Below are 14,142 nucleotides of genomic sequence, written 5' to 3'. Positions count from 1 at the left end.
AGCAGGGCACCAAAAAGGGGCAAGGCCTTACCTGTCTGAGTTCCTGGGGGTAAAGTCGCTGTCCTAAGGGCTTCTCATGCAGGCAAGTGCTTCCACGTGCTGACAAAGGCTGTGGGGATGAGGGAATAAGGTACTGTGGTGATGCAGGTCCATGTGTCTGAGGTAGGGTCATAGCAATCTAATGTCTTGCACCGCTGGGTACCAAAGTACCCACCTACCACATAGAGCTTGTTCCCTGAGGCCAAGGCATGGCATGACATGCGCTTGGCTGTCATGTCCCCAATCCGTGTCCACTGGTTGGTCTCACAGTCAAAGCGGTAGGCAGAAGCAGCCGTGAATTCTGTGTCACCTCCCATGATAAAGATCTGGCTGCCAAGGACAGCGGCTGCTGTATAGCGCCATGGCTGAGGACATTCTGCTTTGATCATCCATCGGTTATCTGCAGGGTCATAGCACTGAACTTTGGACACCATATCCCGGTGAATACTCGTCCCACCGAAGACAAAGAGCTTAAGCTTAGCACTCACCACTGCAGCATTGCTGACTCCATCCCTTAAAGGAGCCACCATCGTCCACTTGTTGGCTCCAGGGTCATATTTCTCTACTTGCTTCAAGGAAACAGAGGGGGAGGCTGGGAAAACCCCAGCCACTGCGGTGTGTCCCCCTACCACATAAAGACAATTCTCCAGCTCAGCTGAGCCATGACCAAAGCGGGCAATCAGCATAGGAGCAGCCTTGGACCACTCTTCATGGACAGTATCATACACCCAGACATCCTTGGAGACACCATTCTCAGAGCCTCTTCCACCTGTCACATAGACCTTACAGCCAATGGCACAGGCACTGAACTCCTTCCGTGGGCTGGGCAAGTCAGCCTTGGGGATGATTTCCTTTGCCTTGTGGTCTACCTGGTAGATCTTGTCACACATGAAGGTCTGGCCTCCGAGGATCAGAAGGGTATGGCCTGCCTTTCGGGGTCGGGCACAGGGGCTGGTAACCACTCCATCATTCTGTAGAATCTTCTTTTTGCAGTGGAGAGCCTCGTCCATGATAAGCTTGTTGCGCTCATCCGCCATAATGAGGTCCTCACAGGCAATAGCCTCCTTCAGGATTTCAGAGGGCAGCAGGGCCAGCCGTACACTGCGTAGAAGCTCGGGAGGTACACCTTTCTCTCCTCCAAGTCATGTTTCACCCACTGAATAATGGCTTCAAAGACCACTCGTTCGTCTTCTGTCTCAAGCTCGTCACTGGAGATCAGGTCCAGCAGGGTGTCCTTGGAGAGGTTTTTGAAGTCTTCACTCTGCTGCACTGTCTCAAAATGTACCAGGCACATGCGCCAGGAGAGCTCATAGAGGCGGCGGCACTGGTGGGCATCTGAGAGGAGCATCATGCCCAGGCAGTTGGAGGGGAAGAGGTTCTTTTCCAAGAACTCAGCTGCGGCATCTCGCACATCATGGAACTGGAGCATGTCCCCTGCTTCCAGCAGGGATTCAGCATTTTCCTCATTGATGATGATCCGGGAGGAATAGGCAAAGTCCAGCAGCAGCTCAAGCACTTCTGGATGGAGGCTGTCGTGAAAGTTGACTGCGTCATCCAGACTTTCCCGTAGACCATGGCTGAACATGGCCTCAAAATAGCAGCTAGAGGCAGCCAACACGGCACGGTGGCAAGGGAATGAGCGGTCACCAGCCCAGAGGGTGACGTCTGTGAACATGCAGTGCTTCCGCAGGGTATTGAGGTGGGACAAGACACAATCCGGATGGGAAGGTTTGTGGAAAAGGGTGATGTTCATAGAGCCCGTGCTTGTCCTGGACTTGCGGTTCTCGTGGACGCTGACAGACATTTTGATCGAGTCTGCTGAGGAAAGAAAAGCAAATGTTTCAGTAGAGCCGCTACTTATCCTTTACAAAGTCATCGTCCTAGCTCTTTGCCTGCATTGCAGCCAATGGCTCTTCTTCTTGGCTATCACCCTGCTACCCAACCATCAGCCTCCACAGACCCCAAGAGATTGCCCCCGCTTGCCTCATTCACTCTTGTTGGTTGGCTCTGCCAAAGCCTCACACAGGATCACATGCAACAGAATTCAGCAAATTCAATTACAGTCCCTCAGAAGTTAATCTGGTTCTAGTCAGAGTTATCTCAGTTCTGGAATCGAATTCAAATTTAGATCCATTCTCTGGATTGTAGCTGCCCCAGGGTTGATGCAGCCCCAGACTCATAATAGGCCAAGATTTGGGGAAGCTTTCTATGGTTATCAGATAAATGAGTATATAGGGAGAATATAGTATTGACTTGCTTTGGTAAAAGAAACTTTTTATTTTAAATAATGAAGAGAAACTGGCTTTTTTGGTGAGGCAGTTGGGATTAAGTGACTTGCCTGGGGTCACACAGCTAGGAAGTGTCAAGTGTCTGAGGCCAGATTTGAACTCAGGTCCTCCTGACTCCAGGGCTGGTGCTCTATCTACTGCACCTGAAACTAGCTTAATTTAGATTTTACTGTTTCCTTTTGGAGAAAGACTGATATGTCATAAAAATAGTTGCTTTTGCACCCATAAAAGAAAAGCGCTAACATTTATATAGTACTTTAGGGTTTGTAAAGCACTTTATATATACTATTTCATTTGATTCCTCAACAACCATAGGATATAAGTGCTATTATCCCCATTTTATAGCAGAGGAAACTGAGGCAAACAGAGGGTATTACTCCGGGTCACATAGCCAGGGGTTGTCTGAGGATGGATTTGAACTCAGGTTTTCTGACTGGATAAAGTCCAACACTCTAACACAACACCTAGCTCCTTCCAACTCAGGATCAAAAGATACAAAAGAAATTACTGAAGATCTTATACCACTTAGCATATTAAGTCCTGGCTGCTCCCTGTCATGAGTGGTACCATCTTTAAATACGTTGTTGTTCAGGTCATGTCTGTGATCCCGTGGACCACAGCATACTAACACTGTCCATGGGGTTTTCTTGGCAAAGATACTGGAGGGGTTTGCCATTTCCTTCTCTGGTGGATTAAGATAAACAGAGGTTAAGTGACTTGCTCAGGGTCACACAGCTAGTAACTGCCTAGGGCCACATTTGAACTCAGGTCTTCCTGACTCCAGACCTAGATCTCTATCCACTAAGACATCTAGCTTTCCCCTTTAAATATGTGCATATGTGTGTGTATTTTTTTTGTTGTGCTCTACTTGACAAATAAGCATTTTCATATACAGACAAACATGAACCAAACAGATTAGTGGGATTGTACAGGATAATATTACTATGCAGAACTTGCATTTTTTAAAAAGAACATAACAAATTCAACATGTTAGTTCCAAAGCTGTCATGCTTGTCTTCCTATCCTTCTGTTCTCTTCTGTACAATTAGTACCAACTTTTTGAGAACAACATGAGTTCAGAAAATTTAGAAAGGAAATGGGATGGTTCTTGGGGATAGTAGATGTATCCTTCTCTGCTTAAGGCTGTTCAACATTCTGTTCAACTCGGAGGCATCTAGGTTTCCTGGACATATGTTTGGACCACTGTGTTTGGTAGGAAACAACTGATTTTTAGCTTTGATCCAAGCTGTCAACTCTTTCAAGGGTGGGGGAACCTGCAGCCTTGAGGCCACATGGGGCCTCCCCACTCCTGCCTGGGATTAACCCAACAGAGGGGCAACTCTTGCCTCAGTGTGTCAAGAGGAGAATATGCCCAGGACCCTCAGCCTATAACAGACAATACTGTGTTCCAAAATCCAGACAGGAAGCAAAATTAAGGATTCTAAAATTACCTGAGCTGAAGACGCCCAAACCGAACAGTTATAGTCTGTGCTAATGGTCTTACACAATGGGCCCTTCCTCTCAAGCTGTTTCCACTAACAACTAGACTCACACCTGTCTCCCCTCAGTTCTCCCAGTCACTGCCACGAGGTGCCAAGAGGTCTAGGTCTGTGCTGCAATAAATATTCTTCAGTATTAATAGCAATGATAATAATAATGATTATTGTTGTCATTTGGAAGGATTCCAAATGCATTTTAAAGACTAGTTAGTCCTGAGAATCATGGCCCTCATTTTATAGCCATGGAAAACAAGAGAGGGACAAGTGGTCTGGGTGAAGATCTAAGGCAGACAGCAAATAGTTAGGATAAATGGTAGCACAGGGAATCCAGCCTAGGATTTCAGACCCCACTCCAATTCTAGTAGCCCACCTCCTGGTGCTGAACCCACTCAAAGAAAGAAAAGTAATGAAATGCCTTTAATAAAAATTGTTTTAAAAGAGTAAATCATTTGACCAAAACATATATGCACATGCTCTCAATTCTGATTCCAGACCATTCACCAAAACCAAAGAGATAAATTTAAAAGCCCGACAAAAACAGCTTCCCACAACTTTCTCATTTTAACAAGATCCCAACTAGCAGAGAGCACTTCCACAGAAGGAGATACCATGGTCCCAAGTTATATTTTAATTTAGCTCCTAATTTCTCTGTGTCTCTACATCTCTGTCTCTCTCTGATTCTGTGTCTGTTTCTGTGTCTCTGTTTCTCTGGCTCTCTTTGTCCTCCTCCTCCCCTTCCCCAGAAAACAAAAACAAACAAAAACACCCACAAATTAAATCCACTGTGGCTGCTTGGAAAATACAGACAAGTTGTTGGGCTGGTGCCAGTGAGGTTGCTGAGGCTGCCTTACCTTTGAGTCTGAGGTCTTCTTCCAGGACCTATTCCTGCTACACTTCCCACTGGCCTATCTCACACTCAGTCTCCCAAGGAATTAATCCTGTTGAGTTATCTTAGCTGTTTCCCAGTACGTACTAAATTTAGGGCAACTGAAATTGAAAAGGAAAGTAAGTTCACAATAACTAATAGGTAGGCAGAGCCCTATTGCAAAACTTGCCAATTTCCCAATTTTAGATGAGATCATATACGAGAAACAGCATGGAGCAGTTGGCCCCCAGAAGAGAAGTCAGGAGACCTGAGCTGTGAATCCCAGCCAAGTCATTTGCAAGCTGTGAAATCTTGGCCAAAAGCCATTTTATTCTTTGGGCCTCAATTTCCTCATCTGTAAAATGGAAGGATTGGACTAGATGATTTCTTAAAATCCTTTTAGCCCTGATCCTCTATTCATATTGCAAAGGACATGCAAGAGTGACAATTATTAACTTTGTGTCCCCGGTTTCTTATTCACAGTAAGTGCTTAATATGCATCTGTAGAATTTAACTGAATTTGGCACACATCTTGTCACAGTTACTGCTGATGTTAGGGAGAAACTGGCATAGGTAACCTAGGAATTCAGCCATTGTCCAGTTTAGAGGGAAAAAAATGTGGGGCAAGAACTTAGGCAGGAGGTCAAATATCCTGCATGATAAATGATAAGCTTCCCGAGGGCAGGGGCCCTGCTTTGCTCATCTTTGGAGATACCAATCAAATGTACTCTAAAGCAGGTGGAAATGTAAGCCCCACTTTGGTATTCCAGACCCAGAAGCCCGGTCCTTTTCTCTTTACCTTGTCTAATCTGTATTCCTACCTCTGTCCAGTTCTATCTCCTCCCCTTTCCAAAATGTCTTCACCCAGTGACTTGGGAAGGATGGGGAAAAGAAGGTACTAGCTCGAGAGTTCTATCTGATAGTGCTTTCAGTGCACTAGGATAAAATTTATACAGGATCTGTTTACCTTGAGGGTCATCTGTTAATGGTGGGGGGATAAAAATAGCAGTATAAGATAGAGGCCTTGCTCTTGAGGAATGAAGATTTCCTCCAGTTTCCTAGCAGCAAGAATGGGAATCAAGATGGAGATGGGATATAGGGATGTACATTCAAAGTCTAGCCAGCCACTGGGAGGCCTAATTTTTCCCTACTGTTAGCATTCATGGTTCACCTACCTTTCCATACCATAATTAATTAGTATGGCCTCAGAATAGCCCTCTTTCTCTCATTGTAGCTCAAGCGCTTGATGGATTTAAGGGACATAACTTAACTGCAGGGCACTGCAACAAGATAGATTTAAAATTTATCATTCTGCTAAAAGCTATTGATCCAGCTTCAGAATATACCCACTTACTTCTGCCTGGCTCTCAAACCCCAGGATCCAGCTGATGTGTTAATCCTTCAAAGTCAATTATCCTTGGGAAATTAGGAAATGTGCTCAGAAGTGGTTTCTAACAGATCAACTAAGTAGCCAGGGTGATGCGAGTAGAATTAGCAGAAAAGCACCCCATTTTCTTGGAGAAGACTCCATGAGGCCTTCTTACCCTGGAGCATCTTTCTGCTCCAAGAGTTGAGTTCTTGGTGGAACCTTCATTCTGAGGAAGGGCCCAGTGGCCAGCAAATCTTCATTCCTCTCCCAGCTCTGTTTCGGACTCTCTGCACTTAACTATCAGGCATATATACCTCCTTCCCCTTTCCCTTTTTATATGTTGTCTTCCCTCATTACAGTATAAGCTCTTTAAGGGGAGGGACTATTATTCCTTTTGCTTGCATTTGTATCCCCAACATTTCGCACAGCGCTAAAATAAAGGGCATAAGAAATTGTTGTTGACTTGAAAAAGAAGAGTTGTATTCACTGAACAAGTCAGACTATTAAGGTAGCAGCTATTTCAGGTCTCTGATACGTGAAAACTAAGCCTCAGTGCCATCCACTGAGGTTTGGTGACCCTCAGGAGAGAGCTTTGTCAAGCTGACCTCCCTTCAATGGGTATTGGGTCATAAAAATGTCAACACTAAACCTCGGACTGCAAAACTTAGGGTTGGGACCTTAACTGTTCAATGGAATTGACCTGTTGTTCAGGACATTGGTTGCCTGGTCAATTCCCAGTTTGGACCAGGTACCACTCAGGTCTGTACTCATTAGTGACAGCCTCCTTTGATTGCCCTGTATCCCAACAATAGATCCTTCAGGCTAGACCTGGAGTTGCACTCCCGCAACAGAATAAGGTTCCTTTCATCTTTGGGAAATCCTTTGCATCCTGTCAAACCAGCCCATTCTGTTAGGAGAGGAAAGAGGTGGGTTGACAAGGACTTCAGAAAGAGCATTTTTCCCTCTCTTTTGAACTGGATGCCAATAACCACGTATCGTAAGCCTTAGACAACAAAGTAGTACATAAGGATGGAGTCTAAGAATTAATTCCCATTCAGCTTTGGAAGCTTTTTCCTAGCCACAGGCTTTTGGGGGTTTATGCCAACATACAGACATACAACATAGTTCCCGAGAACTGCTTCAGGCAACAGCAGATGAAGCTTACTTGAGGTCTTTTTGTGTAACCTCCTGGAGCCAGAAATCAGAATGGGATCACTTCTACCTCAGTAGTCCAGGTGCCATTTTTGTAGAATTGTCAGCTAGAGTATTTTTCATGTATTCTTCTCTTGCAACTCTGCTACAGTTTAAGAATTTTATAATATTTCTCTCCTTGTGATTATGATTAAGAATCATCCAATCTTGTGTTGGGCCAGTCCATCATTCTAACCAAGGAGGCTCTAATGCCAAAGCCTGTCAGAATCAATGGAGGCTATTCTCTTTTTGTGGTTCTTGATGGCAATTGCCTTTCATGCCAAGAAAAACAAAAACAGAAACTTGATATCAAGGCATGATTGTATGCCTCTCTGTTAAACATATCCATGGAAAATTTAGCTGTTCAGACCACCAGGTCTCAAGCAAGGTGTTAGGAATCTAGATACAGCTGCAACCTGGAGATAGACACCAATGGTTTCTTCAAAGCCTGGTCATAGGAGGAGAGGATTTAGGTGGAGTCAACTTTAGAGGATGGCAATGGTGTCCAGATGTCAAAGCTGCCAACCTTTGGTGGTATGCATTATGTGGTGTGTGGGAAAGTAAGGGAGCAAATGACCAAGCTTTAAAGGTCACAGGAGAAGTTCAAGGTCTCAGCTACAGTAGTCTGATGCTCTTTCTTGTTTTCTTTTGTCTTGTGCATGGTGTCTGCCTGCTGACCCCTGGGAGAATTGATTAGGAGCCTACACAGCTAAGTTGTATAGTAGATAGAATGTTGGACTTAGAAGACCTTACTTAGTTGTGTGACCCTGAGTAAGTCACTTAGATCTCTCAGTCTCAGTTTCTTTACTGTAAAATGGGGATAACAACAGCACTAACCTAAAGAGTTGCTAGGAGGCTCAAATAAGATAATATATGTTAAGTGCTCTGCAAACCTTAAAGCACTATATAAATGCTAGCTACTATGGAGCGTGCCTGTGTCCCCATGGAGTCTGGGCGTGGCATCTGTGCATGGGTTCTATACTGTGCTGAAGTATATCTGAAGTTGTGAACAAGAAGTCACAGGCTCAGCTTAGAGATATCTATCTGAACTTCAGTGGTTGAACTTATCCCTCCAGAAGATGGACGCTGGGCAACGACACCACTGTCCCTCTTATAGCATTTTACCCAAATTCAGGTCAAGTATCTAAGAATATGGAGACAGTCTCATGAGTGCCATCCTGGCAAACATACACATGGAAAGTAATGCCAAGTGTCACTGATCAAAAGATTCTTACTAAGTATCTACTTTGTGCAAAGGAACATAGTGGACACTGAAGGCGATACACAGAAGTCTAAGACATGACCTGTGCCCTCAAGAAGCTTATATTCCCGTTCAACAACACAGTGCAGTCTTTACAAGTGTCAGTGATATGGACCAATGGGTGCTATAGGAGGTCAGAAAAGGAAGAGACAACTTTGATGTGATAAGTATAACATATGCCTTGGAGCCAAATGTCTTTAGCCTAGCTAGCTAGGCTATCGTTAAATCTTCGCTCCAGAGCTGGAAGGGGGTCATCTATTTCAACCCTCTCATTTTACAAAGGAGGAGGCTGAAACCCAAGAGATGGGGAGTGACATGTCCAAGGTCATATAAATAATAAGAAGCACATCCAGGATTTGAACCCAGGTCTTCTGAAGCCTTATCCAGATGATGTCCCACCATACCACATAGCCTCAATCTATCACCTATTCCACTCTTATTCCAATATCTAATCAGTAAGACTACAAATTCACTGGCACAGGGACATGTTAAAATTTACAACCTGGTTGGCATTTCCTGCTGCTTCATTTCTCCACAGTCCTCTTTTCCTTTAAGCCAGGAAGATGTTCACAGGGAGGCAGCATGGATTGGCCTTCTTTATATCCCTTGCCTGACCGGATGGTGCCTTTTTTCCCCTCAGTCATGTGTAACCTAACGGCCCTCCTGGGGCCCATCAGAGCCTCTCCATAAAGATGTTAGAGCTAGAGTACAGCTAGTAAATGAAAAAGCATGTTTAAAAGAACCCATGATTGTATTGACTTCCCATAACATGGAATCATCCATCTTTTCTCACCTGATTCCCTGGTGGGACCCTGCTTTCTGATTGCCCATTTACTACTGGAAGGGGAAGAAAAGCCAAAATACTCAAATATACCAGGCAAGCTTTTTTGTCACCTATACTCTGCTGCCTCTCCCTATCCCTATCTCCTTCTTCCTCCACCTTTTTACTTAATGCACTGAAACATTAAATACATTTGAATCAACAGTATCCTCTTTGAGCCTACTGTGATCGATAAGACCCAGGCTGGTTAACGTTTCTCTTACCCAAGGTACAAGAGCTATTACTACAGTTGAAAGAAGCTATTGAGATTGATGCCCATCTTCACTGAAATGGAAATACCCTTATTGTTTAGAGCAACGGGCCAGAACTTAAGGATGTGGCCAACACAGGAGGCTGACGGCAGGCTCCCTCTGGAGAAATCTGCCCTGCATTCCCAACAAACAAAGAAAACAAAGGCAGAGATATACAATGATACACGAAACCCTTGTTAGATTATGAAGCAATACTCTGCAGACAGACAGTTAGGAATTCTACTTATACACTTCTTTAGTCTCTGTATTAGGGGGTCAGAGGAGCTTTTTCCCTGGGGATGTCTGGCCTGAAGAAAAGAAGACTCTGGGGAGACAGTAGAGCTGTGTTCATGCATTTGATGAACTGTCACAGGGACAAAGAATTAGACTTGACTGTAGGGTGGGAGTGGGGATGGGGTGGGGTGCAGAATTAAGCACAATGAGCTGAAGTTGCCAACTTTAGGTCTGACATACAAAAAAACTTTCTAGCAATTAGAGCTACCTCCAAAGTAGAAAAGGCTTCCTTGGGAAGTCTTCCCCCCAAAGCTAGATGGACCACTTCATGGGTATATTATAGAAGGTCTTATTCAGGTATGGATCAGACTGGTCTCTGATGTCTGGGCCAACTCTTGTGATTCTGTGAGGGGTCATCCACAACACCTCAAAAAACCAGGTGCTCTACTCCACAATTCCATAACATGGCACCACGTATTACAATTTGGAAAGAAATCAATGACATGCCTGCATACGATCAATCACACTGATCTAATGATCAGGGACAGAATTTTTAAGTTCCACTCTTAGGTTACTTTAATAGGAATATTCTTCCTCTGAGTGTACTCTGTAATGCCTTAATTTCCTCCCCTGTAAAACCAAGCATTTGTACTACATGATTTCTGAAGTACCTTTGAGAGTTAACCTTCTGTGGTTCTGCTGTGGCCTATTTTTTCAGTGAAGACTAAGTAAATAAGAAGTTATTATTTTTTTTTACCTGGAACTGTTCAGAATTCTGAATCATTTAAGCTTGTGTATGTCTGCCCAAAGAAGACTTGTAGTTTTTCTTTATTTTTTAAATATAATATTTTATTTTTTTCACTAATTACATATTAAAAATCATTTTTAACATTTTTGAAAAGTTTTGAGTTTGAAATTCTATCCTTCCCTCCCCTGAAAAACTTGTAGTTTTTCAAAGTCTACTACTGCTGTACTACTTTTATACACCAGTCGATGAAGATAACTTGCTAGTGAGAATAGCAAAATTGCAGATTAGAAAGTAAGAAAACTGGAGGGAGTTAAGAAAAACACAAGCTTGAATCTCACTTCCAACTCTTTCTACCTGTAAGGATGATCAAGGGTGAATTACTTAACCAACCTGGGCCATAGTTTTTTCATCTAAAAAAAACTGGGATAATCAATATCTGTAGCACCTATCACATAGCCTTCTTCTAAGGATCTGAGGAGATGATGCATGTAAAGTATGTTGGAAATCTTTAAGTGCTAGACAACTGTCAGTAATGTCTTGTACTTTCTTTTTGTCCAGGTCTGTGATTTCATTGGCTGAGGGAAGTCATTCCCAGTAAGAAAACTCCTCCTCTACCAGTATAGATTGGTGATTGGGACTTATGTCTTAGAACTCTGGAGTACTGAGAAGTTAAGTGACTTGCCCAGCATGTGTCAGAAATGGAACTCAGAGCCAGATGTCATGATTCTGGGCCAGCCACAAACCACCACATCATGCTGCCACCCAATGTCTTGTATTAGTCATTTTAAAAAAACCCATGAATTAAAGAATGATGAGGCATTCATTTATCAAGTACTTATTATGTGCCAAGTACTGTGCTAAGTGTTCGGGATACAAATCTAAAAATGAGGCAACCCCTACCTTCAAAGAGCTTACACATTAACAGGTTAGATATCATATATAGGGGAATGGTAGTCGGGAAGAAGGTGTTTTGGTTTGATAAGTTGTAGGGATTGTGTGGAACCATGAGGGAGTTAGATTGACCTGCACTTTCCCATAGCATTGGCAACACTGATTTGATTATGGTTGCCCAAATCAAAAAATGGAAGGTGGGCAATGCATATCAGATGGTAAGAAGGCTGAGATGGAAGTCATGGTTGGAAACAACTAGTTATAGTTGACCATGTGAGTTTATGCTCGAGTACTTACCAATAAGCATGGGAGCACAGTCTCTGGAGGCCTGATAGGAGGGTGAAAAGGTAGGATGAATTGCAAGAAAATAGCCAGGGTGATGCTTTGTCTTCTCAATTAGACTCTAAACTCCTTGAGAGCAGGAACTAGCTCATGCACTCCTTTTATAGTAAGCTAACTGCTTTGCACAGTCAGTGCTCAAAAAGTGTATATACGTATATATAGATATATCTATACACATGCCCACATAAATATACACATGTATACATAATACATACACATATTGTACATGAGAACATATATTTATGCTCTAAATAAAAATTTATGTATATTAACTATTTTGGACATAGCACATGATCTAAATATATGGTATATGTAGATTAATTAATATCATATTGATCATTATGAGAAAAGCAGTTAATATACACAAATCCGTATTTAGATGATATGCATACATATATCTGTGTATACCTATGTGTACATATAAATTTATTGAGTACATTCCACTTCTTCCTTCTTAAAAAAAGGGATACCTATGATTGTAATGGAATATTATTGTGCTATAAGAAATGATAAGCAGGATGATTTCAGAAAAACCTGGAAAGACTTACATGAACTGATACAATGTGAAGTGAGCAGAAACAGGAGAACACTGTACACATTAACAATACTGTATGATGAAGAACTGTGAATGACTTAGCTATTCTCAGCAATACAAAGATCCAAGACAATTCTGAAGGACCTATGATGAAAAATGCTGTCCACCTCCACAGAAAGAACTGATGTTGTCTGAATACAGACCGAAGGACACTCTTCGTTCTTTCCTTCTTTCTTTCTTTCTCAAGTCTTCTTGCACAAAATGACTAACATGGAAACGTTTTACATGACTGCACACGTAGAACTTGTATCAGATTGCTTACCACCTCAGGAGAGGGAGGTGGGTATAGAATCTGGAGCTCATAACTTAACAAGAAATGTTTAAAATTGTTTTTACATGTAATTGGGTAAAAACAAAATATTATTTTTTAAAAGAGTATACCTTCTCCCAGATTGCATCTTCTCCAGCTTGACAGGCAAAAACAGAGACCAAAGCAGCCTTGGCAGCTGGAATATTTCCTCTTCCAGAGGACTCATATCTATTTCTCCTACATTCAGCCTTTGGCCTTTCCTATCTTCCAACTAGAGTCAGACACGTTTTCATAAGCACAGCTGTTTCTTGAGGGCAGGGACAGTTCATGAAATGATCCCATTACTCTAATAGCAGAGTGGCTGGGTAACTCAAGGCTCAGATTGACCCATCTGTTGTAATCATTTGGTTCCCTCTTATTGAGAAAAGGGGGAAGAACACAACACAGTCAAAGCAGCACTTTCTCCATCTTACTGCATTCTCTCTGCAGACAAATGGTGCTCTTCTGAAAACAGGTGAATCTCAGAACAGTAGTGGGAAAGCGGAGCAGCATTTCAGAGGGAGGGCTCACAGCCATATCCCTTGCTGAATTTCCCATCAGATCATCTAGCACACACACACACTGGTCTTGCTAAAAGAAACTGTAGCCTTGAAGTTGCTTTCATTGAGTCATCTAGAGGGACAGAGAGGAGGAGGTGAAACACGCAGATTTCTCACGAGATAAAGGGCAAAGTAAGACAAAAATAAATTTTAGCATATTTATTGTTGCTCAATGGCCGTGGCTCAGATCCTTTTGTAATGCCTCCAGCACTTAGCACAGTGCTTGGACCACAGTAAGTGCCTAATAAATGCCTGTTGATTCAAGTTACCTTTTATCTATTCAGGGTTCTTGTCCAGGCTTGTCCACCTCCACAGAAAGAACTGATGTTGTCTGAATACAGACCGAAGGACACTCTTCGTTCTTTCCTTCTTTCTTTCTTTCTCAAGTCCAGGCTTCTTTTCCCAAAGGCTAGATAATTTGTGAATCAGTGCCTGGGATTGAGGACTGCTCTTCTCCTCTTAATTTTTCCCATAGATTCCTTCTCTGCCTCTTCATACATGCTCCGAATTTTAGTTTGAAAAGAGATAGAAGGCAACAAAGATCCTTACCCTTGCCCACTGAATAAACTCCTGGCAAAGCATTGGGATTCTGTAAGTCAGATATAAAAGAAGTAAGAGCTAAAGGAGAAGGAAACCACCAAGTGTGAAGAGATATATGGAAAATAATCAGAAGACTTTTCCTCTTTCAGAACCTACTTCAATACTTCAGAAGATCGATAATTTCCTCAGTGTGAGCACTCCCTCCACAGCTTAGTAAACTGATGGGTGATAATGGTCAAAAAATATTCGTGACCTAGTAGCTAATCTTCTATTAAAAGTGAGATGCATTGAATCCTACTTTCCAAACACAATTGTTTTCAGAAACTGTTGTTCTTTTAGGCAACAGACTGGTAGTCTGCT

At 42.7% G+C, this 14,142-nt stretch overlaps 1 protein-coding gene across 1 annotated transcript in view; it reads right to left on the bottom strand.

Moving 5' to 3' along the window:
* KLHL25 (kelch like family member 25) overlaps window positions 1–14,142 on the bottom strand; it is a 46,527-nt gene that overhangs the window by 12,572 nt on the left and 19,813 nt on the right. Inside the window, 2 exon segments of the mRNA XM_078151147.1 lie at window positions 32–1,159; window positions 1,162–1,854. Coding sequence (XP_078007273.1) covers window positions 75–1,159; window positions 1,162–1,854 — 1,778 coding nt within the window. The 3' untranslated portion in view covers window positions 32–74.

Source organism: Phascolarctos cinereus, unplaced genomic scaffold (assembly GCF_003287225.1).
Source record: "Phascolarctos cinereus isolate Bilbo 61053 unplaced genomic scaffold, phaCin_HiC Scaffold_3;HRSCAF=262, whole genome shotgun sequence".
In the NCBI taxonomy this organism is placed as follows: Eukaryota; Metazoa; Chordata; class Mammalia; order Diprotodontia; family Phascolarctidae; genus Phascolarctos; species Phascolarctos cinereus.
Note: the sequence above shows the minus strand (reverse complement) of the source record. Positions and strands in the feature narration are given on the sequence as shown.